The sequence below is a fragment of the Monodelphis domestica genome, chromosome 7 (genome assembly GCF_027887165.1).
Source record: "Monodelphis domestica isolate mMonDom1 chromosome 7, mMonDom1.pri, whole genome shotgun sequence".
Lineage (NCBI taxonomy): Eukaryota > Metazoa > Chordata > Mammalia > Didelphimorphia > Didelphidae > Monodelphis > Monodelphis domestica.
In genome coordinates this window covers 264,851,183-264,878,316 of record NC_077233.1, presented here as the reverse complement: position 1 = coordinate 264,878,316, position 27,134 = coordinate 264,851,183, and the positions used below count along the sequence as shown (strand labels likewise).

The window sequence follows — 27,134 nt, the reverse complement described above, 5'->3', positions numbered from 1 at the left end:
CTTAGTAGTGGTATTACTGGATCAAAGGATATGCATTCTTTTAAAGCCCTTTGGGCATAGTTCCAAATTGCCTTCCAAAATGGTTGGATCAATTCACAACTCCACCAACAATGCATTATTGTCCCAATTTTGTCACAACCTCTCCAATATTTATTATTTTCCTTTACTGTCATGTTGGCCAAACTATGGGGTGTGAGGTAGTACCTCAGGGTTGTTTTGATTTGCATTTCTCTATGAGATATTTAGAACACTTTTTCACGTGCTTATTGATAGTTTTGATTTTTTTTCTGAAAAAAATTCCTATTTATATCCCTAGACCATTTGTCAGCCAGAGAATGGCTTGATTTTTTGTTGAATTAATTTAACTACTTGTAAATTTGAGAGATTAGAGCTTTGTCAGGGGTTTTTGTTATTAAAATTTCCCCCAATTTGTTGCTGTGTAAATTTTTAAGAATTAAATTAGGAATGATTGAGAAGTCAGAAAGAAAGAAATCAAAAGGAAAACAGAAAGCTGAAAACTTGACTCATTTTCAATTAAAAAAAAAAGGATGGAATAAATAGAACTCAATGACTAAGTCAAACAATTGCAAAATAAACTGTAAGATAAGAGCTATCAAAAGCAACTGAACCAGAAAAAAGAATTACCAGGCTATTTAAAAACAATGCCCATTTTCTACATTATATTTTTAAAACTCATAAAAAGAAACTGCACAAACCTATTAGAATCAGAGGACAAAATTAAACCAGAGACAACCTCCTAAAAGTGCCATGGAATATCACAACCAAAATCCAGAGTTGACAAATTTAAAAAAAATATTGCAACAAGTATAAGTGTAATTTAAAGAACAAGTAAGTCCAATTTTACACAATTTTTCAGCAAAAATAAGATCCTGCCAAACTCCTTCGTGTTTTATGTGAGTAAATTTGCCCTCTTCTACCTCTCTCTTCTCCCAGTACAACTCTCCTCACCCCTACTTTTTTTAAAATTATCTCAAAATAATTGATGCACACTCATGCTCTCTATGTGCTCTAATAATGATAAAATCCTTAGAATTCATGTACCATCTTCCTATACAGGAATGTAAAGAGTTTATCGCTATTAAGTCCCTTGTGATTCATTTTTCATGTTTACATTTTTATGTTTCTATTGAGTCTTTTGTTCAAATATCAGATTTTCTATTCAGCTCTAGTCTTTTCTTCAGGAATGCTTGGTAGTTTTCTATTTCATTAAATATCAATTCTTCTCCCAAAGGATTATACTTAGTTTTGCTGAGTATTCTTGGTTGTCATTCTAGCTTCTTTGTTCTCCAGAATATCAGATTCCAAGCTCTCTGATATCTTAATATGGAAGCTGCTAATCTTGTGTGACCCTTACTGTGACTCCATAACATTAACATTTTTTTATTTCTGGATGCTTGCCATATTTTCTCCTTGACCTGGAAGCTCTGGCATTTGGTTATGATATTCCTAGGAGTTGATCATTCTCTCAATTTCTATACTAACTTCTGGATCTAAGATATTGAGACAGTTTTCCTTAATAGTTTTTTTTTAATATGAAATGTGTAGGCTTAAAAAAATGACTTTCATGCACTCCAGTAATTCTTAAATTATCCCCCCTTCAATCTCCTTTCCAGATCTGTTGTCTTTCCATTGAGATATTTCACATTTTCTTCTTTTTTTCTTCTTTTGATTTTGTTTTTACTATTTCTTGAAGTCTCTTGGATTCATTAACTTCCACTTGCCCAATTCTAATTTAAAAGGAATTATATATTTTCTTCAGTGACCTTTTGCATCTGATTTTTACATTCAGTTTTTTAGAAAGTTCTTTTCTTCAGTGAATTTTTGTGCCTCTTTTACCATTGGACCAATTCTGTTTTTTTTAGATGATATTTTCTTTAGTATTTTTGTGTGTGTGTGTGCTTATTTTACCAAGTTGCTAATTATCTTTTCATAATTTTCTTGCATCTTATTTCTTTTTCCAATTTTTTCTCACCTAACTCTTCCAGAAATTCTTGTTGGCCTTGGGTCCAATTAGCATTTTTCTTTGAGGCTTTACTTTGTAACCTCAAAATTTCTTAGACATATAAATGTTGGAAATTTCACCATTGGGAAATTTCATACTTGAAAATTTTCCTATTGATAGTGGGTCTTGACTATTGGAATGTGAACCCCATTGGCATGGGAGGTTCCTCCTCTTCCCTTCTTAAAATTACTTTAGGACAGAAACCTTTTGCTGAACAATGGAAAGGACTTTGACCTATGCTTAAGCATAGAACAGGAATTTCTTTGAGTCATGATTGATTTTAGAATTGATACAATGGAGATACTTGGAATAAATCTCCACCCTATTCAGTCCTAACAGGATTGAGTAAGGGCTGCAGCCTAGATCAAAATTTAATTATTCCAATCTCTACCCTACTCAGGTTAACAGGATTTAGAAAGGGCTGTAGCAAAGGATCAAAGATTTAATTATTTGAAAATATGACCTTCAACAGACATGTGCAAAGCCAGACCTCTGGGCGGTCCTGGGTTAAGCTAGAGCCTCCATTGGCACAGGGAAATTGATGGACAGGTGATTGGTAGATGTGAGGACTGAGGGGAGGGAACTTGGATGGTTTCCTTAAGGATAGGGGGGTCTGAAGACTCGAGGTGGTGGTGTGAATTTTAAAAAGTCTCCATCTTGGTCTAGCACCCAAAAAAATTGTGCACACCCACACTACACGGGCATGTGCTAGTCAATGACAAAGCAGAAATAACTAACTGCCCACCTGGGCTGTCCTAAGCCAAGCTAGAGCCAACCATTGGATTTTGTGAGACACAGGAAGTGAGGTAGGGAACAGCCTCTGGAATTCGCTCACTTCCTGTGGGGAGAGGGAGACGCCAGTTGGTGTTAGGGAGAGTTGGTGTTAGGAGCTTGGACAGAGAGGATGCCCGCAGACAGCTTTCCTTCAGATCGGTCACGTGAGTTAAGGACTGATTCTTTCCACCTGGGCCTTTGGGCCTAAAACTCCCTCTGCCTTGGTCAGAGGTTGAGTAGCCCCTTTCCCTTTTCTCTTCTCTCCTTCTCTCCCTCTCCTTTTCCCTACTCCCGTTGTGATTAAACCTCCATAAACTTCATTCTGACTTGAGTGTTTCATTTTTAGGAATTTCATAAGTAAATTCCTTGGCGGCCATTGTTTAATATTACATAAATCCTGTAGCCACATTCTTAACCATTACAATATTATAACCTCTCCCATCTCCCCTAAATTTCCACCATTACAGTGGTTGAGGAGTTTGTCTGAGTGGTTGCAATGTGCTCTGAGAAGCTTGCTCTGAAGGAAGCTGAAGGTGGGGGCCTCTGAGACTGTTTCTCCATTTTGGTCACGTGAGTAATAGGGACTGATCTCTTTTCTTTGCCCCAGCTATCTAAGGGCTTGGGCCTTTTGGCCCAGCCTAAACAGAAGGGGTATTTAAGCCCTATTCCCTTCTCTCCCTTTTTCTCTCTCTCTCTATCTCTAATTCCTTTCTTCCTCCTATTGTAATTAAACTCCATAAAAGATTGACTGCTGACTTGAGTTTTCATTTAGGAAATTACATAGCTGAATTCCTTGGCGACCTTAAATTAATATATATCAGTCTTTTAAAGTGATTTTCTTGTCACAACTTGTAGCAATTTTCACATTGCTGTCTTCTCCTGAGTTTATGTCCTCTTCCTTGCTGCTGTAGTATCTCATTATGATCAAGTTCTTTCCTGTTGTTTGCTCATTTTCCCAGAGAGAAGAAATGGAAAAAAAACAACAGTGTCAGATGTCTGCTCATTGGAAGGAAAGCTATGGTGAATCTGGACAGTATACCAAAAAGCAGAGACAAAGGATTGTACAGTCAAAACTATAGAGTAGCAATGCATGACTGTGAGAGAAGGACTATAAGGAAATCTGAGTGCTACAGAATCAGCACTTTTGAATTATGGTGCTGGAGAAGATGTCTGGAGTTCTTTGGATAGCAAGGAGATCAAATCAGTAAATACTTAAAGAAATTAGTTCAGACTATGCATTGGAAGTTCAAATACTGAAGTTAGAAGTTTAAATACTTTGGCCACATAATGAGAACACAGGGCTGATTTGAAAAGATCTTAATATTGGGAAAGTTTGAAGGCAAAAATAGAAGGGGACAGTAGAGGATGAGACAGATAGATAGTGTCATGGAAACAATGAATATGAACTTGGATGTACTTTGGGAGATAGTGGAGGATAGAAGGACCTGGCATAAATGGTCCATGGAGTCATGGAGAGTCAGACACAACTGAACAATAATTTCCCCAGCCTATTTCTTCACTTTTAATTTTATTTTTAAAAGCTGAGCTCAGTTTACTGAGGGTAGAGTGGCACTGTGCCAAGCTTTAGGCTTTTTAATGCTACTATTTTCAGAGCTATTTCTGGGTTTCTGCAAGTTTTCAATGCTTCCAAGATAGTGTTATCCTAGGAGAGGTGTACTCTCCTGCTATGTACTCTGGGTCTTTGTTCCCTTTCAGGCCCATATACTAATAATCCTCTTGGTTCTGAAACTATGACTAGGTCTCCTGCTTTCCTGCAGCCACAAATGCTAGCATTCCTCTCTACCCTTGACCCCCTGCTCTCTTGTGACCCATTACAAGTGCTCTTCTCCATCCTGGAACTGTGGCCCAGAAATGCTTATGGGCAATAGAGTTGCCAATCAGTTCTAGATAAACTCAGTGCCAGCAGAAAGTCCCCTGTGATCTCTTCCTAACAAGTTGCCTGACCTTCTTGTCTCTGTTCTGAGAGCTCCAAAGCTGCTGCTGCCACAGCTACATCTGCTGGGAGCCATCAGGCCACAACACCTTGACAGAGTCATCCGTGGTAGCTGAGGAGGCCACAGAGTGGCACTTGGCAAGATGTGATTGCCCACTCAGTCCCCCCTTTGCATGACCTCTCTTATCAATGTACTTACCTATGGAATTGGCATGATTATTATTCCCCCTACTCTCAAAAGGACTAATGCAAGAGCAAAATACCTGTACCCTAATTCCCCAAAACATCACCAAAAGATCAGACCCCTAAACCCAATCCCAAAAGACTATCATGGGTTAACTTTTACTTAGGTACATAATTCTTAGCAAAACCACAGCTACAAGCCAAGTCCAAAACTTTCCCACTCACAGAAACCTATTCTCATGAAGCCAGCACACAAATCAATCATAGAGGCCCATACAATAAGTACAAGTACATCAAGCTTCAATATGCCTCAGTGACTCAATTACACAATCTGTAACTCAGAAACTCCCTAGTAAAAACCTTGAAAAATGATCAGTCTCAATTTGAATTGTGTTCCCAGTACCCCTCAACCTCAATGATATGATTGTTGAATTGTCTTTTAAGAACTGTTGATTAATTATTCCATTTTATTAAAAGCAATAAGTAATTTTCCTTGATTGTTGGTAAGCTAAAAACTTCTCACAGGGTAATGAGAAAATTAAGCCACCTGTGACAAAATCATTTATCTTGTATGCAACCTTTTATTCTGTCTGTAGTCACAATACAAGAATATAGAATGTTAATCAAGTGATTTGTTAAAAGTTAATGTATTACTTTTCCAATTATCTCTCTTTGGACATGTGTGTTAGGTAATGTATCTGTGTGCCAAGAAAATGGGTATAAAAATAAAAACCAGGCATGGGGATGGCAGAACAGCTATCAGATGCAATACAGTCCCATGGCAGTAATGATTAAGCTGTCTTCCATTTGTTATTTTTTTGACTGATCGTTGGCCCCCTGTCAGGAAACCCTGGAGTTGCTAGTGAGGCTGGACTTCGCCCATGGCATGCATCCATGGTCTATGCTTGTTGCTCCTGTCCAACTGTAAGCCAGAGCCCATCTCAATGTTACTAACCTCTCCTGTGGACCTCCTAACTTGTGTGAAGGCTGGAAAAATGTCTCCCTCTGACTTTTTGTTGATTCTTGTTAATATTTTAATCCTCTGAAGATTGTACCTTCATTTCTAATTATTTGTTGAATAATAAAAAGCAAGTCAGAGAAAGAAAAGACACTGCCATATGTGGCCCACTGTTTCCTTTTACATACCTCCTCCCCTAGCTAACCTGAGCTCATATTCCCCTCGCTGGCTTGTGTTACTGTCCTGTCCTCAGACCTCAAACTTACCCCCTAATATCACTTTTCTGGGTCTCTTGGACTTGACCTCAGTCCTGGTCAGAGGCCATTCTTCTGTATGCTAGGAGTCACGTGAGACAAGAAGCAAGTGTCTTCAGGGGTGCTAGGGAGCCACAAGGGTTCTGGCATCCTCCCAGTGTATGCAAGTGTCCCCCTTATACAGATAAGTCTCAGACCATGTTCTTGATACAATCACAAGATGGGGCTGTTGGAACCTCAAAAGAACAGGCATTCAAACTCATTAATTCTCATACTCTGCTGCTCTAAGATTTTATTTGAATCATTATTATATTTTCAATATAATTTTATTTTGTAAAAATATTTTTTCATGGTTACATGATTAATATTCTTTCCTTCCCCCTCCCGGAGCTTACAAGCCATTCCACTGTATTATCCACTGTGTTATACATGTATTATCATTGAGTCTTTATTTTAAAGTTATTTGGAATATTGGTAGAGTTCAACTGAGTCCCAGCCTGTATATCACCTCTATATCTGTTTTTTAGACCACTTAAGGAAAGCTTAACACTTCACTTGAACTTTTGGGGTATCCTATACAGGTTGCTACATTAAAATATTAACTTTCTTTTCTTTAATTTTACTTAATTAGAGGATTTAGAATAATTTTCCATGGTTACAAGACTCATGTTCCTTCCCTCCCCTCCCCACAACCCCCTGCCATATCTGATGCTCAATTCCACTGGGTTTAACATGTGCCATAGATCAAGACCCATTTCCTTATAATCAGTATTTGCACTAGGGTGATCTTTTAGAGTCTACTTTCCCAGTCATAGACCCACCAATACATGTGATCAGGCAGTTGTTTCTCTTCTGTGTTTCTTTTCCCACAGTTCTTCCTCTGGATGTGGAGAGCGTTCTTTCTCATATGTCCCTCCAAATAATTCTGGATCATTGCATTGCTGCTAGTAGAGAAGTCCATTACATTCGATTATGCCACAGTGTATCAGTCTCTGTACAATGTTCTCCTGGTTCTGCTCCTCTCACTCTGTATCAATTCCTGGAGGTTGTTCCAATCCCCATGGAATTCCTCCACTTTATTATTCCTTTGAGCACAATAGTATTCCATCACCAACAGATACCACAACTTGTTCAGCCATTCCCCAATTGATGGGCATCCCCTCATTTTCCAATTTTTGGCTACCACAAAGAGTGCAGCTATGAATATTCTTGCACAAGTCTTTTTCCTTATTATCTCTTTGGGGTACAAACCCAGCAGTGCTATGGCTGGATCAAAGGGCAGACAGTCTTTTATCGCCCTTTGGGCATAGTTCCAAATGGCCCTCCAGAATGGTTGGATCAATTCACAACTCCACCAGCAATGCATTAATGTCCCTACTTTGCCACATCCCCTCCAGCATTCATTACTTTCCTTTGCTGTCATGTTAGCCAATCTGCTAGGTGTGAGGTGATACCTCAGAGTTGTTTGGATTTGCATCTCTCTGATTATAAAAGATTTAGAACAGTTTTTCATGTGCTTATTAATAGTTTTTATTTCTTTATTTGATAATTGCTTATTCATGTCCCTTGCCCATTTATCAACTGGGGAATGGCTTGATTTTTGTACAATTGATTTAGTTCCTTATAAATTTGAGTGATTAGACCTTTGTCAGAGGTTTTTGTTATAAAGATTGTTTCCCAATTTGTTACTTCCCTTCTAATTTTGATTGCATTGGTTTTGTTCGTATAAAAACTTTTTAATTTAATGTAATCAAAATTATTCATCTTGTATTTTGTAATTTTTTCCAATTCTTAATTGGTCTTAAAATCTTTCCTTTCCCAAAGATCTGACAAGTATACTATTCTGTGTTTGCCTAATTTATTTATAGTTTCCTTCTTTATATTCAAATCATTCACCCATTCTGAGTTTATCTTGGTGTAGGGTGTGAGATGTTGATCTAAACCTAATCTCTCCCATACTGTTTTTCAATTTTCCCAGCAGTTTTTGTCAAATAGTGGATTTTTGTACCCAAAGCTGGGATCTTTGGGATTATCATAGACTGTCTTGCTGAGGTCACTTATCCCAAGTCTATTCCACTGATCCTGCCTTCTGTCTCTTAGCCAATACCATATGGTTTTGATGACTACTGCTTTATAATACAGTTTAAGATCTGGTACTGCTAGGCCACCTTCCTTCTCATTTTTTTTCATTATTTCCCTTGATATTCTTGATCTTTTGTTCTTCCAAATAAACTATGTTATTGTTTTTTCTAATTCTGTAAAAAAAGTTTGTTGGTAGTTCAATGGGTATGACACCAAATAAGAAAATTAGTTTGGGTAGGATTGTCATTTTTATTATGTTAGCTTGTCCTACCCATGAGCAGTTAATGTTTTTCCAATTGCTCAGATCTAGTTTTAATTGTGTGGAGAGTGTTTTGTAGTTGTGTTCATATAGTTCCTCAATTTGTCTTGGCAGATAGATTCCTAAGTATTTTATGCTGTCTATGGTGATTTTAAAGGGAATTTCTCTTTCTAACTCTTGCTGCTGGGATGAGTTGGAAGTATATAGAAATGCTGATGATTTATATGGGTTTATAAAATATTAAGGTTCTGGAAGTGAAGAATGTGTTCGCTAGCCTATGTAGTGCTTGAAGCAGAACCTTGTACCAGCATGATGCATGCAAAAATATATCTTGCACAAGTGGAATTTGATCGTGCTATCACTAATATTAAGAACAAATTATAATAATTGAAAGGAGGAAGAACTATTTCAGGTTATTGTGAGCCAATAAAATATTTATTGTATATCCACTTTAAAAAAGTAAAGCATAAGCAAGCGCAAAAATAGCCTATTTCCTCCTGTCTCTTCCAGAGAGGAAAGAAAGAGGAGATCTCTTCCCTTGAGCCCTTCTCACTCCCTACTCCAGGAAATGGAGTTTTTCTACTTGAAAGATGAACAATTCATTCAGTAGGGCACACTTGGTCCCACAGCAAGTAGAAACAGATACTCTTCAATTTGGACCTGAGCTGTTAAGAAGAGTAGACACAAGGAACTCAGTGGAGTGACTAGTCCACTGCAGAGGAGTGAGGAGGTGGGGTAATGGGAGAGAGAAAAGATGCTGGGGCCCTTGAGTGAAAGAAAATGTGTGTGCTTCTCAAAATAAACACTTAGATCACTTTATTGCAAATATGAATAATATGGAAATTGGTTTTGAACAATGATACATGTATAACCCAGTGGAATTGCTTGTCAACTCCAGGAGGAGGAAAGGAAGAGGGATGGGAAAAATCATGAAGCATGTAACCATGGAAAAATATTCTTTAAAAAATGATTTTTTAAAAGAGGATGCATAAAAAAATAAAATAAAATAAACTCTTAGGCCTATACCCACTCCCAATGTCCCTCAGGTGAAAGCTCTGGTTAATACCCAATTAGCTTAATTGGGAAAAGGATGGCTAGCCTGTTTTAAATATTAAAAAACAAAACCTTCTGTTGACTATTTATCTAAAGATTCTTGACAAGCCTGGGTGTAGAGATAATTTTAGGGTTGTGATTTAAAATCTAAATTAATGGGTCAACAGGGGAAAATCCCAAATAAAATACCCAAGTCAGTCTGGAAACTTATGGTAATTTTAATTAATATAGAGGGAAGGATTTAAGGAGTAAGAGGGAAGAAGGTATAGGATTTCTCCCACCTGGCCTTTGCCAGGGGAGTTCAAGATCTCCGCCACTAGGTCTCTGAAGAAGATTGGAGACTTCTAAGAGGATAAAGTTGGAAAGTAAAGGGGAAAGACTCAGCCAGAAACTTACCACTAAACCGGACAATAGTTGTAGCCCCTCCAATATGCCAAAAGGCCCAGCATGCTGCCACCAGCCAAACCTACCGGGGAGAGGAAGTGATACAAAATATATAGACCTTCTACTCTTGTGTCCCCTCCTCTAAATTTTCACGTCTACCAATCACATCAGAGGCTTTTTTTTTCCAGGACTGCCCTTTCTTTAGTTCTCATCTTCTCATCTCTCATCATCTCATCTTCTCATCTTTTTGAGTTACTTAACACTTCTTTGTTAAGTTCAATGTTTGTTAGTTACTTAACCTTTCTGTGATTGATTTACCCTTTATAGTTACTTTGCACCTTTTTGTATTAAGATCTTAAAATAGACAGCTTAAAGTTCTAGCTTCACTATAAGGTAAGAACTAAGTACCTTCATTGTTCAATCAGGAGACTACAATTTCATCTTCTCCATAAAGTAAGATCTAAGTAGGGTGGAGTAATCTAAATTTCACATGGGAAAGAGACTGATTGGGGTTGGAATGCCCCTGATTCAAGGGTGATGAACAATTCAGTTGCTCCCTTTATCTTTAAAAATGTTCAAATACTACTTCTTCTGTACCCTGAAGTGGGTTAGAGCACACATGTTTTAGACTGTAAGACAAGGCCCATTTGGGTGGGAGTCGGGGGGCCTGATAGGTGTGGGAGGAGTGTGTGTGAGTGGGGTCTTGCATTAGGAATCTGTATATATTGCCTGCTTGTGCCTAGTCAATTTGTACTTTGGTAGCCTGTTGTTGAGGTGCCCCTTCCATGAAAGGAATAAACATCTGCTTTTTAAAAATTCCTCTAACTTCTGATTCCAGATGAGTAATTTAAATGAGGTAGGTGTTCATCATTTTTATCCCACTTACCCTGAAATTTTGGAGGTGTGTTGACCATGTGTGTTCCTTTTCTTTGTACCTCTCAGCTAGTGATGTCTGTGATCGTGCACACATTTCCCTTTAGTGCTATGGGCATCAATGCACAATTTGGGAAAGAGGGGGCCCCAGGTTTATGGGGGGATAGTTTGTTACAACACTTCATGTTATGCCATATCACTAATACCTTTATTTTAAGCCGATGGTGTCCTCTGGCAGACTGCTTATAGTAAATACAAGCATGGGCACCCTGGGCTATAGTTTTAGTTGTGTGGCTCCACAGAGTACTTTGAACCTGGGGTAGTCATCCCCTGGGGAGTCCACCCACAACCCTGACCTAGAGGGGAAACTACATCTATTTGTTTTGATTTTTAACCCTAGACCCAGCTAATAATTGTCAGCTCTTTGGAGGCTGGGTCTACGGTTATTTTTTCTTTCCATCTCCCCATAGGTCTTTGCAAAGAACCTTGAATAGGACAGGCATTTGGATATGGAGTCAGAAGAAACCTGGGCTGGGAATCTATCTCCTTATGACCTCTATAACTATAGTCAAGGCTCTTCTTCTTTCTGAGTCCATTTGCTTATCTATAAAATGGGAATACCATCACCAATAGTATTACAGATGTCCATGAGAATCAAATGAGAAAATGTATGTTAAATGCTTTGCAAATGTTAGCAATTCTTTTCTTACTGAAAATCACATGTTTTACTGGAAAAGCTTGTGCAATAAAACAATAAGTGAAGTCATGTGTTGTGTTTCCCCTGACTCCCTTTCCACTTTCTCTTCCACTTTCTCTTTTCTTTTCCAAGTCTCCTCAGCTCCATTCCTGAACTCAGGGGCTGCCTTCACACTCTATTTCCTGGACTCTGAGCTGGTTACTACTCTTTCTGGTTCCTGGGCAGACTCCTCTTCCAAAACATCCTACAGTGGTTTCATTTTCCTTCTTGGGCAGAGGCTGGTTGAAGACTGAAGAGGAAACCTGTGCCCGTCCCTTTCCCAGTGCAGGTACAGTTTTTATTAAGGCAGGAAAGTATATTCATGCAGTCTCTGATTTCCTCTCTCCCTGCATCATCCCCACCCTCAAACCTTTCCCCCATCTAGTCACTTCCAAGAACAGAACTTGTTTACCCCATTTATTCCAGACAGACCAGACTTGAGTTTAATGGAAGAGGACTAGGTCTGGGGTGGTGGAGATACTGGGGATGGATTTGGGGTAAGAGCAATGGAATGTTGGGAGGATAATAGAATGGGATGGAAATGAGGGCTAAATTGAGAAACTTAGTTGTCTCCTTTCCCAGTGCACGTACACCTTTAAGGCAGGAAAGTATATTCTCATAATCTCTGGCTTTCTCTTTTCTCCTAGGACCCCTCTGTCTTCTCTGGCCTCCTCCCCACTCTTAATCTCCCTCATCTAGTCACTTCTGAGAACAGAATCTGTTTTATCAGGTTTATTTTGTGTTTGGTTGACCAGACAGGTAAGTTGTTGTTCTTGTTCAGTACTTTTGGATTCTTTGTGACCCCATTTGGGGTTTTCTTGGCAAAGATCCTTGAGTGGTTTGCTATTTATTTTTCAGGATCATTGTACAGATGAGAAAACTGAGGCAAACAGAGTGAACTAACTTGCCCAGGGTTACATAGCTAGCAAGTTTTGAGATCTGATTTGAACTAAGGTCTCCCAGACTCCACAGTCAGTGCTTTGTACCACCTAGCCACCAAGATCTTGAGCTCAAAGGGAGAGGAATGGATCTTTTGGGAGGATAGTGGGATTGGAACAGTTGAATGGGAGGGGAATTGATCTGGAAGGAAGATAAAAGTATAGAACCATGATGGCAAACCTATGGTGCATGTGCCCAAAAGGGCAGGCAGAGCTCTCCCTATTGGTATGCCTGCGGTTGCCCACCAGAATTCCTAACTAGGAACCCAGAAGGACTCTGGGCAGGTCTGTTCCCCTCCTCCTCTCCCTATACCTGAAGACATTCTTCACTCCTCCCCCCACCCCTCTGCCCAGCAGCCAATGGGAGTGCTTCCTGGGGGCAGGGGACACAAGCACAGCACTCCATCTCAAAAAGGTTTTCCATTACTGGTATAGAAGGACTCTAATACTAAAGTGAAAACTATAGGAAGGCTAGGAGGCCTGGGGTTGAACAGGTATACTATTATCTAGAAAGGAATAGAGAGGTAGCTAAATGACTCAGTAGATAGAAGGCAAGGCCTGTATATGGGAGGACCTGGGATCAAATCTAGTCTCAGATACTTCCTAGTTGTGTGATCCTGGGCAAGTCACTTAAATTCAATTACCTAGCCCTTACTGCTTCAGTTTTGGAACTGAAACTTAGTATTGATTCTAAGACAGAAGGTGAGGAGTTTTTTTTAAAAAGGGAAAAAGAGAGGGACAGAGATAAAGAAAGAACAAAAGAAAGAAAGAAAGAGGAAGGAAGGAAGAAAAAAGAGGGAGGGAGGGGGAGAAGGGGTGAAGGGGAGAGAAGGAGGGAGTTGTAGGATGCCAAGGACCAGCACTAACTATTCTGTCTTGTGTCTGTCTCTTTTTTATTTCATCTTCTCAAGGAATAAAAATCCTTCTCAATGGAAAACAGAAATGACCGTTTGTAAGTAGAAGTGATGGTTAATATTCAATCATGAGCCCAGTTTGAAGGAGATTTGGGTTGTTCAGCCTGAAGAAGTCATGACTTAGGGGAAACATGATAGTTGTCTTCTAATATCTGAAAGGATATTAAATGGGGAAGAAAGAATCTTTTTCTTTGTGGCATCTTACAGAAGGCAAAATCACTACCAGTCAGTGAAATTTATAGTAAGGCTGAGATTTCAATTCTATGTAAAAAGGAATTTTGTAAAAATGAAGAGAATCGTTTTCTTTGACCTATAGGGAATTTTTTGTCTCTGGAAATATTCAAATAGAAGATAGTGCTATAAGAAGGTATTCCTGCATTAGGTGACGAGTCAGGCTGGAAGACCTACGATATTCCTTTTATTTCTAAGATTCTATAATAAGCAAATTAGTCTGGGATCAAGAAGAATAGGAATTCCTCCTCCACTTCTTTAGCAATCTCTCCTTGCCACAGCGATCCACAAGGAAATAGATTTATGAAGAGGGATCAAAAAGAGAAATTATATATCAAAATATCTACTTGCATTTGTTCCCTCTTACTAACCCTAACCCTAACCCTAACCCTCACCTTTCTCTCTCTCCCTCTTTTTAAACCCTTTCCTTCTCTCTTGGAATTAATACTATGTATTGGTTCTAAGGCAGAAGAGCCATAAGGACTAGGCAATGAGGGTTAAGTTCCTGCCCAGGGTGGTGAGCCAGGAAGTGTCTGAGGTTAGATTTGAACGTCCCATCTCTAGACCTGGCTCTCGATCTATGAGCCACCTAGCTGCCCCCTACCCTTCTCTCTTAAATCCTAGCCATGATCCCAGCTCCCCCATTATCTCCTACAGCCCTTCCCACATCTAGACCTCTTTCTGTACCTTTAGATCCAGCTTCCTTCTGAGAAACCCCTCACCGAGAACGTTGGACTTCTTGAAGTTTGAACTCAACTGCTCCATCTGTTTGGAGTTGTTCCAGGATCCTGTCTCCATTGAATGTGGCCACAACTTCTGTGCTCAGTGCATCACCTGTCATTGGGACTCAGGTGCCCCAGGTTCCCGGCCAGCTCGCTGCCCCGAGTGCCGTAGACGTTGTGACAGGAGTAAGCTAGTTCCAGACACGCGACTCCGGGGTTTGTTGGAGAATATGAACTCCCTTCAACAAAGGGCAAACTCAGACCAGGTCAGAGATGCTCTACCGTCTTACGAGTTTCTGGGTCTCATGAGCAGAGTGTTTCCCATAAAGCAAGCACTCAATCAATTACTTTTTGCCCAATTCAGGACAGGGTTGTGAATTCTGGGTTCTTTCTAGACAGGTTAGGATGACAGAAGGGGAACTCTTTCCTTATATGGTCAAGACCAAGAAGACTAGGAAGTTTACAGAATTTTCCTTCTTCTCCTCAGACCCCCTGTGATGTTTCCAATGTGGAAGCAAAACCTCTGCAGTTGATTCAAGTTAACTCCGCCAAGGATTTCACCCTCGATGAAGATGTTCTGTCTCAGTGTCTGAATCACCCTCAAGCCAGGAATACTCAAGTCTGTGTCATCTCTGTCACGGGGGAGCAGAGAACAGGAAAGTCTTTTCTTCTCAACTATCTAATCCAAAGATTGCAGGGTCTGGTAAGATCTGGGACTGGGGTTCTGTGGCCTAGAAAGTGAAGGAGAGGACAGGACAGGACCATGGGAAGAAGGGAAATGAGTGGAGGCAGAAAGTCTCTGAAAGAAGCTCCAGGTTAAGAGACCCAGACGTGGTTTTTGAAAAGAGAGCAAAATGGGTTCTAAAGGAGAAATGTTATATAGATGGTATTTGAACCCTGGGGAGAAATGATTTATTAATCACTTTCTCTTCTAGAAGTCCAAGGATCCCCAATGGATGAAAGGAGGAAGAGCTCCTCAGGGGTTCCAGTGTAAACCAGGAGCCCAAAGCATCACCAAGGGCCTGTGGATATGGAGCCAGCCATTTATTCTGAAGGAGAAGGGGAAAGAGGTAAAAGGACAGAACTGGGGAGTTGGAAAGTGGGAGGCAAAAGTCAGAATAAGGTAAAGGGTGGATGATGGAAGAGAAGATGGAAGGTGGATATATGGGATGGGGGAAAATAAGAGAGAGAAGAGAGGAGAGAAACAGAGGGAAGAGAGGCAGGTGATGGTTAGAAGAATCCTGAGGGAAGAAGGGCAGAAAGATGAGAGGGCCACAGGCAAGCTTTGACCTCATGCCCTGCCTCTCCCCTCTATCCTCTAGGTGGCTGTATTTCTTGTGGACACAGAAGGGACCATAAGTCTAGAAACGGACAAGGAAATGAATGCCAAGCTCATTGCTCTCAGCATGCTGCTCAGCTCCTTTCAGGTGAAAGCCTAGGACCCAGGCATTTTGTTCCCTAGCCTGTGGGTTCTCCTCTCTCAGACAGCTCCCCTTCTAGCTGATTTCTGGCCTAGTAGGATTTCTAGGCCAGATTTGAATTATAACTCAGGCACTGAGCCAAAGAGGAATGGTGAAAATATTTTCATTATCTTGATTTTTAAAAAATTACAAAAGATGTCTTAATGGGATAGGATTGTTATCTATATTGTTGTAATTGGGAATAAATGGTTAGAAAAATCCACACGGTCATACAATTTAAAGTGGATATGATTTGTATGTTTTAATCATGATATCATTGATGTCTATGTTGTATAAAGAAAAAAAATAATGAAAATTCTAGATCAGAGAGATTGAATTTGGACCAGCCACTGTGTGCTTAGTGAAAAAGATGGCTCGATTCTCCCTAGCTTCTATGTTTGTAATTAATATCTTCTGGCTCTAAAGAGTCCCTGAGGCAATATTTTAAAAGTAGCCCCTAACTTTAATAGACAAGATTTGATTTTCCTTTTCTCTCATAAGATGTAATAATCCCTTTCTGAGAATGTGTCTGTTCTAACAACTAGAGTTCCTGCTTTCTGAAACTCTCCTGCCTTTGGCTTCCCTGCCTACTTCCCTGTCTTCCTTGTTCCCCAGATTCTCAATGTCTCTCGGATGCTGAAGGAAACAGATTTGGATCATCTAGAGGTGAGGATATATATAACTTCCAGCAGGAGAAGGGGAAGAAAAGAAATGAATGGTATGAGCTAAAGAACTAAGCAAGGTTTCAGAGTGTGGCTATGAGAACCAGTAGATTTTCTTGGGGGTTGGGGGGAGACAGACAGACAGACAGACAGACAGAGACAGAGAGAGAGAGACAGAGACACAGAGACAGAGAGAGCCAGAGACAGACCCAGAGAGCCAGAGACAGAGACAGAGAGAGGGAGAAGAGAGAGTTAGTTAGAGTTTAAGGATACCTTGGTTCTGTGACAAAAAGAGCCTTAACTTGTATCTGCTTACTAGATGTTCCTCCACATTGCTGAAGAGATAGGAAAATATTTTGAGATGGAACCAATACAGGTGAGGCACAATTTGCCCAGTTCATTTATCCTGAGACTTCAACGTCCTTTAGAATCCACTTGTCAAACTGTCTTGCCTTTTCTTCTCTCCCAGCATCTGGATCTGTTAGTCCGGGACTGGTTTTATCCAACTACGTTTGGAGAGGAAGCAGGCGAAACACACATGAATGATGTGATGCAGGCAAGTGGGACCATTTGCCAATTGATTCAATGACTGATTCATTCAAGAAGCACTCGTTAAATGCCTACTGTTGAGCAGGGCCTGTACCCTAGGGAAGGTTGAATCTAAAGCAAAAAAGTTGCCCTTAAAGAACCTACATTTTCATGACGGTAGTGGTGGAGATGGCAGGTACACATATAAGTATAAACAAAATCTTTGGTGGGGGTATACTAGCAACTGGGTTGAATGAGAAAGGTGTCCTTTAGGAGGAGTCATTTGAGATGGTTGTAAGGAGGGAGAGACACAGCAAATTCAAGGCTAGGTCCTAGAGGATATAAAGAGCAGTAAATATAATGAACCTGGAAAGGTAGACTGTGAGGGGTTGTAAATACCAAACAAGTTTGTATTTAATTCTAGAGTCAAAAGAAAGCCATCGAGATTAATGTATAGAGCCAGTGCTTTACGGCTATCAATTTGGCAGCTGTTTGGAGGGTGGCAGGAAAGAAGGACATCCAGTCTTGGTTCAGGGAGGAAAGAAAATTAGTAGTGGAACATTCAAAATGGGAGAGGGCCCTAGGAATGTTGGTTGGAGAAAGAAGCCACCACCTGAAGCCTGGCTGAAACCATCTTGAGGTCTTGCTTTTTCTACAGAAAATCTCTGACAAATATCCCAGGATTCAGAAGGCATTTAGGAGTAAACAAACCCGCTGCTACCTCTTGCCATTTCCTGGGATAAAAGTGGCATGCAGTGGCAATGCAAATCCAGAAGGTAACTTCCTCTTTATCCAGAAGTCCCTGTAACTTCTTCCCAAAGTGTAATTGATCTCCCCTCACCACCATTCTGATTCCCTTCTAAACACCAGCCACCTTATTCCTGACTCCTCCAGTTTCCCAGGATCACACATCTTCTCTTTCTTAGACATGGATCCAGATTTCTGTGAGCATCTACAAGCCTACATCACAGACGTTTGCAGTTCAGCGGTCCAGAATGTGACAAGATGGTCAACTGGGAATTTCCTCACTGGTAGAGAATTAGCTGAGAAGATCTTGGTATGTGCAACTTCCCCAACTTCAATGAATCTTATACCCACCTGTCCCTTCTCCTGTAACTCCTAATTATCCCTTTGAATTGATCTGCAGAAACTCTCTGATCTGGTAAAGAAGAAAGAATTTGGATTCTCTTCCTCGCTTGATTCGGTAGAGTCTTGGCTCTTAGTTCTGGGAAGGGTTTTAATTCTAGAAAGAGAAACCGATCTAAGGAGTCAGTATCTGTCTTCAAGAGAACATGGGGTTGGAGTAGGTTTAAGTAGAAAGTAAAGGTGGGTGAGGGACTTGGAACAGAATTCCAAAATGGAGACAGTAAGTGAAGGGCAACATGCATGAGGGCCTTCTTTTCATTGAACAGATGACTACTGAGCTCTACAACATGAGGATGATTAAAGATGCTAGAAAAGAGTTTGAGGACTTCATAACGGAACAGGTGAGCCTTCAGAGTTTTAATTGTCCTTCTCCCATATGAGCTTCTCCGAAGAATGACTCCAGATACAAGATACTCTGAGGGTCAACATCTACTCACAACTCATAGATTCCCATTGATATTTCTACTTTTTCCCTAGGCATCCAAAGGATAGAGTTAGTTCAAAGCAAAATATTCCTTCCATGAATGTAGGGTATTTTATCATACAAATATACAGGCCACCTGAGTGATTAGGCACAGCTATTATTTTTACACATGAATTCACCAGGGGATATCAGGGATCTTAAAGCGTCAAAGGCAGTTAGTTGCCCCTCTGTATTCTAAAGTGATCACTGATGTACCCTGGAGAATCTACTGGGTTTACTAGGCCAGAATTCCTCTCTATGGGTGCTCCTCCACCAGATTTCCTGTCTCCCTCAGTAACCACAATCTCCTCAGAGCCAGCTTAGCCACTTCAAATTAAGTCTGCTAGTGAAGAGTGGTTAAAACTTCTGTCTGATAAGGACTGGCTGATAGCTCTTTAGTCATGCTTGTTGACCAGCTACCACCCCCAGACAAAATCTAAGAAGACTGTTCAAGCTAAGATTTTAAAAGGCAGGTCTTTGTTTTTGGACCCTATGACTGACCGAGCATCCAAAGCTTTCTAGTCTAGATAATTATCTAGGGTCTGGACAATTTAACACACTTCCAATATTATCTCTGGCTTAGCTACAAATGGATCTGAGTCAGAAGCAAAGGCAACCAAAGGAAATAAAATCAGTGGCCTCCACTCAACCATCCTGAATTCTGTCCACAATGGTAATGGCCAAACATGGCTTCTACCTTTCCCTGGAGGCATGGCTTTTTCTCTAGTGCCAGTCTCTGTCACAGTATAGAATATGATGATGAAATTGGTAAGTTGGGCGCCAGCACGAGGGCATACCTTTGTAAAAAAGAAGTAAGATAGAAAGAATAAAAGGCAACATTAAAACTTTTTCTCTTAGAGAAAAAAAAAACCATAATTGAGTTCATCTAGTAGGGAAAGGGAACTGCGATGAAGAATACCTGAATTCTCAAAATAAAAGGAATCTGAATAGCAAAGACTAGGAGAGAATGCTGAGGTGCTCAGCCAGCAGCCACAGCTTCTTCTTCCATACTTTCAGGATTCTTCCACAAAGAACATGTTTGGTGCTGTGAAGATTCTTCCTAAAAACATGTGGAAACGCCTCTCACAAAAGAAGGATTTTGTCTTGTTTAATCTCAGAATGACTTTGAAGGGCCCAGGGAAGACACAACTTATGAACAGCTTTGAGGAAGAGATTCAGAAAAAAGCTAAGGACTTCCAGGATTCCTATAAAATGCATTTCTGTCGTCAGGCTTCTGCCCTGGGTGGAGTTGTGGGAGCTGGTATCCTGGGGTTTGGTATAGTGGGAGTTGGTGTGGCCACCACTGCTTTTACTACTGAGGCTACAGCTTTGGCCACAGGGGCCACAGTGGGTGCCACAGCTTTTGGGGGTGGTGTGGGAGCTGGCATTGGGGCAGCTGTGGGTAGAGCCATAGATGAGGAAACAGTTCCTGAAGAGGAATGGGACTAGCCCCTTCTCAGGGATGATGAATGAATCCTAGAGACCAGGTAGAAGGAAAGGGGGGGCCTACATGTAAAAATGTAGATTTGAACCCCAGACTTAAATCCCCAGAAGTCCTTGGCAGTTTCCAGAATTCCCTATAACCTCACCTGAGTGCAAGATCACAAATTATTATTTAAAGGGGATGTACCACCTACTGGCTCTCTCTGCTTCCACTTCTAAGCACATGAGTCTCTCAAGATGTAGTAAGTGAAATTGAATGGGCTATTCAGCCCTCCTAGATACGTGCTTTTCTTATTTTATATTTTCTTATTTCCTTGATTTCTAATAATCTTTTATAAACCTCTAAAAATATAATACTTTTAGTAGAGAAACTAATTTAATTTTTACGGTTTGGCTGACCACATTGGTTGTGACAAAATAACCTCAATCTTCTTAACTTTCCTAAATCTTTTCTCTACTGTGACTAAGTTCAGCTTTTAATAGCTACTGCCTAGATTTTTTTTAAGCCACATTTCTCCAAGGTTTTTTAGCAAGCCTCTTGACTCATCTCACTCCTGCCTGCCTGCTTCCCGACTCCCGGCTCCCAGCTCCCAACTCCTGCCTGCTCACTTGGTCCCAGACCCACCCGGCTACTGCCTTCAATCCAGACCCATATTGTTCTCCCAGTCCCGAAATGCCCAGCCCACCAACTCTGGCCTCCAAGCAGATCGATCATTGCCCCAGGCCCAGGACTCACTTTCACCAGCTGGTAAAAACAGGGGTGTTTTTTCTTTAGGCTACAATTAGCCTCCACATGGACTGGGGGCAGGACATCACAGTGAGGGAGAAAGAAGGAAAGAATGAAGAGACTTTTCCAAACAGGAACTTATAAGCATGGCTACTTTAAAAGGATATCTTTTTGACTGCCCTGATACTTTTATTTATATCACCTGAGATTCAGGAGAAAAATTCAGCTCCCTACAATTCTTTGGCCAAATTTGGGATTCCAAAAATCCCCTCACTATGGGAAAGCAGCTCAGTGGCTGAGTGGATTGAGAGCCTAAAATCTGGCCTCAGACACTTCCTGGCAGTATGGCCCTGGGCAGGTCATTTAACTCCCATTGCCTACTCCTTACCAATCTTTTGCCTTCTGAAAATAGGCATCTAAATGGATAATTAAAAAAAAAAACACCAAGGAACTTTAAAGAGACGGGAGGTTATATTTTTAAGGCTTTTCAGACTCCAATGTTTTATAAAAATCCCTGTATTCTATTGCATTTTGCTGATTGTTTTGTTTAAGATTTAACTTTGTGATTTTAAGTTCATATATTAATGCATTCAATACTATTCTGTTATACTGAATCATTTTAATGTACTGGGTTTTAAATACTGTTAAATTATGTTGCTTTTCCCCTATAACTACACTGAACAAACATTATTGAATAAGCCCATATAAAAATAGATTTTCTATTTTTGACTTTGTAAATTGTCACATAGAGGATAGATGGACTCCATCAGAAAATTGCTACAATTGTATAACAACCGTTGGGAAATTTAATGAGCTAAATATCTCAAATTGATTTTTTTAAGGGTTCTTTAGACATGATTTTTAGAAAAAAAAATTTTTAACAATCTCTGGTCATTTTGCCTGCCCCTAACAGGAGTTAAGGCCCATTTTAGTAGCTAAAGTGAAATACAATTATAATCCCCAACTCCCACATTTAGAAAAATGTGAACGGAAGCTGGGAAGTTAATCCCAAGGTACCCCTGAATGGCTCCCCCCAAAAGAGGAGCATTTATAATGCTTCAGCTCACTTCACTTCCACCAGAATGATATCAAGAATTCTTGATGATGTTCTAAACCCAAAATAAGTTTCACTTTGTTTAAAAATGCATTTGACAAGGTTGAAAGATTTGCTAAGTTTGTAAAATTGTGACAAATATCCATCAGTTCATAGGCTTTTAAAAATGCTATACAGCAACTTATGTGAAATATGATAGTTGGTTTGTTTGTTATTGTAATTAACTGGACTATTGAGAATTTGGGGGATATTGATACCTACATATTTGTATTACTGTTCTTTATTAAAAAAAAAAACTGTTACCTTGTAAAATTCATTTGCTTATACTCACAGTGGATCATGGCCAGATATGAAGAGAAAATGGATCTCATTTTTCGTGAGAAATCCTTGTATTCTATATTTTCTTAGCTGACACAGTGTATCAATGATTATAAGCTACATTTTTGAATTTTAAAACTCTTTTATTATTATATTTTTCTTGCATGTGCAATATACTATTTCAGTTTTTTATTTTTTCTCTCCTTTTTATATTTGAAGCATGTCACCAGTATTAAGATTTTCTTTAACTTTTTTGATTTTGCAGTAATATAAGTTTAAAATACATTTGCTATAATGTCAATGCATGCCCAATGATCCTGAACAATCCAGAGGAACTTATGAAAAAGAATACTATCTACATCCAGGGAAAGAAATATGGGAATAGAAATGCAGAAGAAAAACATATGGTTCAATGGGGATTTGATTGGGGATGTTGACTTTAAATGCTCGCTGTATTGCAAATATTAATAAAATGGAAATAGGTTTTGATCAATGATACATATAAAAACCCAGTGGAATTGCTTGTTAGCTCCAGGAAGGGGGAGGGAAAGAATATGAATCATGTAACCTTGGGAAAATATCCTAAATTAATTAAATTAAAACATTAAAAAAAGAAAGACAAAAAGGTCCTATATGTACAAAAATATAATATCGCTTTTTGAGTTGGAAATGAACTGGAAACTAAGGGGACATCCATAAATTAGTGAGTGGCTAAATAAATTATGATACATTAATATAATAAAATACTATCATGGCATAAGAAAAAAATTAAATGAATGCTGAAGGAGAAGATAACCTATAGCAGTGATAGAGAATCTTTTAGAGATGTAGTGCCTGGGAGAGGCACACCCAGGGGAGACCATTAGACTTCTGGGCAAAGGGGTGGGGAATGTGAAAACATGTTGTCAGGCGTGGTGGAGAGGGAGAGAGGAACAGCTCCTTCTCGAGTCCCTCTGCCTTTCTAGTAACAAACTAGGCAGTGTGGGGAGGGTAGAGGTACATTCCCACAGAGTGTGTTCTGTGTGCCATCTTTGGCACCCATGCAATAGGTTTGTCATCACTGACCTATAGCATTTAGCTTCCTGAGGGTGAGTGAAGCCCACAGTGGACTAAAGCAGAATGTCCATTGAATAAGGAGAAAAGAAAGAAATGGACCAAATACAGGGAATGCATTGCCACAGGTGTCTCCTTTTTAGGAGTAAAGAGTGTTACTACCAGAGAATCTTCCCAGCCCCCTCTCCCTGGCATTAAGATAGTATATATGGAGACCAAAATGTGGCTCTTTGGTGGAAGGAAGCAAAATATCTTGGAAAGAACAGTGGCCATGGAATCAAATAATCTAGTTTCAAGTTCCATTTCTGCCACTAAGTAACAGTGTGACCTCGTGCAAGGCTCTTTATTTTCCTCATCTGGCAAGGCAGGATCCTTGGTGTATCTGCCTCACAAGGCTACTGTGAGAAGCTTTATTTATAAACTAGTATTCAGAGGATGAGTCAAATCCACTTGACAGGGTGGAATTTTTAGAATGGAGTTAATACTAGTAAGGACAACATCTCTTGGCCAATATTAGGGAACAGAGGATAATGGGCTGGGCTTTTGATCTGCAAGGAATTGATATGTAACTTATGTGCTAATTAATATAATATAATGGAAGCAATGTGATACAGCGGAAAGAACAGGGGATCTAAGTTCAACTCCCACCTCTCTGACACTTATCTGTGTGACTTTGGCCAATTATTTGACCTCCTTGGGAATACATTTTCCTATCATTAATTTGAAGAGATTGGGCTAGATGATCTTTTAAGATTCCCTCTTGGGGGCAGCTGGGTAGCTCAGTGGATTGAGAGCCAAAAGACAGGAGGTCCTAGGTTCAAATCTGACCTCAGACACTTCCCAGCTGTGTGACCCTGAGTAAGTCACTTGACCCCCATTGCCTAGCCCTTATCACTCTTCTGCCTTGGAACCAATACATAGTATTAACTCCAAGACAGAAGGTAAGGGTTTTAAACAAAACAAAACAAAAAAAGATTCCCTCCAGCTCTAGATCTATGATTTTATATTTAACACTAAAGGGGGGGAAGGGGAGAGAAGGGGGTCAGCTGGATAGCTCTGTGGATTGAGAACCAGGCCTAGAGATAGGAGGCCCTAGGTTCAAATCTGGCCTCAGACACTTCCTAGGTATGTGACCCTGGACAAGTCACTTAACCTCCATTGCCTAGCCCTTACCACTCTTCTTTCTGCTTTGGAACCAATACACAGTATTGATTCTAAGACAGAAGATTAGGGTTTTTAAAAAACCTATAATATTGAATCAGATGTCCAGACTTACAAACAGAAAAGCAGGAAAGGTTTGCATTTATTGAAATGGGCTATAGTCTAAAAAGAGTCAGCGAATTAATGCTATTTCTTTAGGTTGTTAGTGTAGAGGCATTCACACTCTCTGTTCTGGCTCACTCATCCCAACATTAACTTAAACTGGCAAATCTGAATAGTTAGGGAATAGTGTACTGACATTATACCTACCAGAACAGTGATGGTGAACCTGTACCCCCCAAAGAATGGGTACTATGCCCCCAACAGAGACTCTATGCCTTGTGTTCTGCCCCCATCTTATCCTAGAGGGGCAGGTGAAGTAAGGACATTCATGGAGGGGGAAAGGGAGTGACCCAAGCATTCTATTCACCTCCCAGCTCTGCCACATGTGAAGTGCTCCCACTAGGCTGCTGGAGGAGTGGGTAAAGTTTTAAAAAATGTCCTCAGCTTGGTGGCAAGGGGAAAGGGAACAGCTTCTCCGAGACCCTTTCCTTTCTAGTAATGAACTCTAGTGGGTGATGGCTCTCATGCCCACAGAGAGGGCTCTGTGTGCCATTTTTGGCACACATGCCATAGGTTCACCATCATGGTACTAGAATGTCTCTGCTAACTATTTCCTCTCCATTTATCGCAACTCTTTTGCTGAGAAAGTCATTTCTTTGTTATTTTTGAGTCACTGAAGCAGTGTCAAATTCTTTTAGCATATTAAGATTGACAGGGTTCTCAGAAAGTATTGGACTCTTTTAACAAAAATATTTGCACAGCTCCAGCTACAAAGCCTTCTTTTTACTTTCTTCTTCCCTTTCTCTTAAGCTATAGAGGGCAGTAAAGAAAGGTTTTCCCTCTCTTAAGCTGTAGATGGTACTAGAGGGCAATAAGCCAAGATAGCTCTTCAAATAGCAAAGGATTCTGCTTTCCTCCAATCAGATTCCAGCAGTTAAACATTCTCTATCAATAAAACAGCTCCTTGCATCATCTGCAAGGCCTCCCTGCTTTGTTTCCCTGCTTCCCAGAGGTCTAGGGACAATGATTGTTTAAATAGGGGTAGAGGTAGTCTGTCTAGGGTTGAGATATTTGAATTTTATCCTTATACAAGTTTTGGGTTAAGAGACTGTGAGACCCAACTTTAAAATTTTTATACCTGGGAACTTTCTTTGGCTACCCAAAAAGACATATCCATTGAATTATAACTTTTTTTGCATGGAGTTTTTTATATAGGTTAGGAATATCCGTTTTGTTCATCTCTTGCCATCTTTCCATATTCTGCCTTCAAAAAGCAATAGCATTCCAATGTTCTGTGTTTTCTGTCTCCAGAACCTTCTAATTTTTCTAGCACTCAGCTTTTAATTTCCTGTTTTGTGTTTTTATCTATCTCTCTGTGACTTAAAATTTTAAAATATAAAAAGATTGAAATAGAATTCTTTTTTACCAAATTACATGTAATAAATTTCCACATAAGTTTTCCAAAGTTATATAATCCAAACTGTCTCCGTCCTTTCTTCCTTCCTTCCCCATCTGGATTATACACATATTATCATGCAAAACATATTTCCATAGAGTTCACTTTTTTAAGTAAATAATCTTTTTTTTTTTTAACCCTTACCTTCTGTCTGGGAGTCAATACAGTGTATTGGCTCCAAGGCAGAAGAGTGGTAAGGGCTAGGCAATGGGGGTCAAGTGACTTGCCCAGGGTCACACAGCTAGGAAGTGTCTGAGGTCAGATTTGAACCTAGGACCTCCCATCTCTAGGCCTGGCTCTCAATCCACTGAGCTACCCAGCTGCCCCCTTAAGTAAATAATCTTATAAAACCAAAACCCCCAAATATTTCCCCAAATAAACAAGTGAAAAATCATATGTTGTCATTTGCATTCCTATTCCAGTTTTTCCTTTCTGGAGGTGGATAGCATTCTTTTTTTCATAAGTCCCTTAGAATTGACTGACTTAGAGTTCTTTAGATGAAGTCTCCTTGTATTTAGTGACTTATTCCTCCCCAAACCCACTTTTCTGTCAAGTATGACTCCCTATGTGAACTTAATAATAACTGTAACCAGCATTTATATACTATCTTCTATGTACCAGGCACTATGCTACTTGCTTTCCACAAATATTATTTTATTTGACTCTCACAACAACCCTATGAGGGGAGTGCTATTTTTATTCCTATTTTACAGATGAGGAAACTGTGACAGAGGTTAGATGACTTGCCCAGGGTCATACTACTTATAAGCTCTATCCATTATGCTACCTAATTATAATTTCTAATATAACATTCGAAATTCTGAAAATAATTACGTGGCAATGGACTGATGGATAATAATGTCCAGTAACTATCTGGATCAATTCTCTGCTTTCAAACCAGTTCTAACAGTACATTTGTGGGAAGGATAATCTCTCAGGTCTTCAGACCAGTTTTTGTCTTTCCTCAAGTCTCTTGTCATGAAGTCCTTTGTTACTTCTCAAGCAGATTTTGTCTTTACATGAGTGTCCATTTTCTGCCTCCTTTCAGCAACCAAAATGTCTATGTTAGAAAGGGACAGTATCTCCAGTAGCAATTTTTTTCTTAATGTAAGTCAACAGATGGCCCTGGTGAGCAGAGCAGGCTTAATTATCAAGAGGCTAGGGAAGAAGAACCTCCTGCTTCCCTTGATTGAGGGCTGACTTTCATCCCATTCCTACTTTGG

At 39.9% G+C, this 27,134-nt stretch overlaps 1 protein-coding gene and 1 long non-coding RNA gene across 2 annotated transcripts; both read left to right on the top strand.

The window, feature by feature from the left end:
* Positions 1-2,055: 2,055 nt before the first annotated feature.
* LOC130455648 (uncharacterized) lies at positions 2,056-6,523 on the top strand. The gene is made up of 3 exons (XR_008913760.1): positions 2,056-2,961; positions 3,265-3,367; positions 3,757-6,523. It is a non-coding gene; the product is annotated as an uncharacterized LOC130455648 (long non-coding RNA).
* Positions 6,524-7,968: 1,445 nt separating this feature from the next.
* On the top strand, positions 7,969-22,900 carry LOC130455647 (RING finger protein 112-like). The gene is made up of 15 exons (XM_056806731.1): positions 7,969-11,822; positions 12,181-12,292; positions 13,383-13,423; positions 14,310-14,604; positions 14,826-15,041; positions 15,274-15,408; positions 15,661-15,765; positions 16,414-16,464; positions 16,780-16,836; positions 16,930-17,016; positions 17,647-17,764; positions 17,915-18,045; positions 18,136-18,192; positions 18,401-18,475; positions 19,615-22,900. Exons 3-15 carry the CDS (start codon positions 13,401-13,403, stop codon positions 20,044-20,046), a joined length of 1,782 nt encoding a protein of 593 aa, XP_056662709.1. The 5' UTR covers positions 7,969-11,822; positions 12,181-12,292; positions 13,383-13,400; the 3' UTR covers positions 20,047-22,900.
* Positions 22,901-27,134: the final 4,234 nt, after the last annotated feature.

Coding starts and splice junctions, on each gene's coding strand:
- LOC130455647 (XM_056806731.1), top strand. CDS start 13,401: ATGGAAAACAGAAATGACCGTTT. Junction 16,465..16,779: donor CAGATTTGGATCATCTAGAG/GTGAGGATATAT, acceptor TCTGCTTACTAG/ATGTTCCTCCACATTGCTGA. Junction 18,193..18,400: donor TCTCTTCCTCGCTTGATTCG/GTAGAGTCTTGG, acceptor TTCATTGAACAG/ATGACTACTGAGCTCTACAA.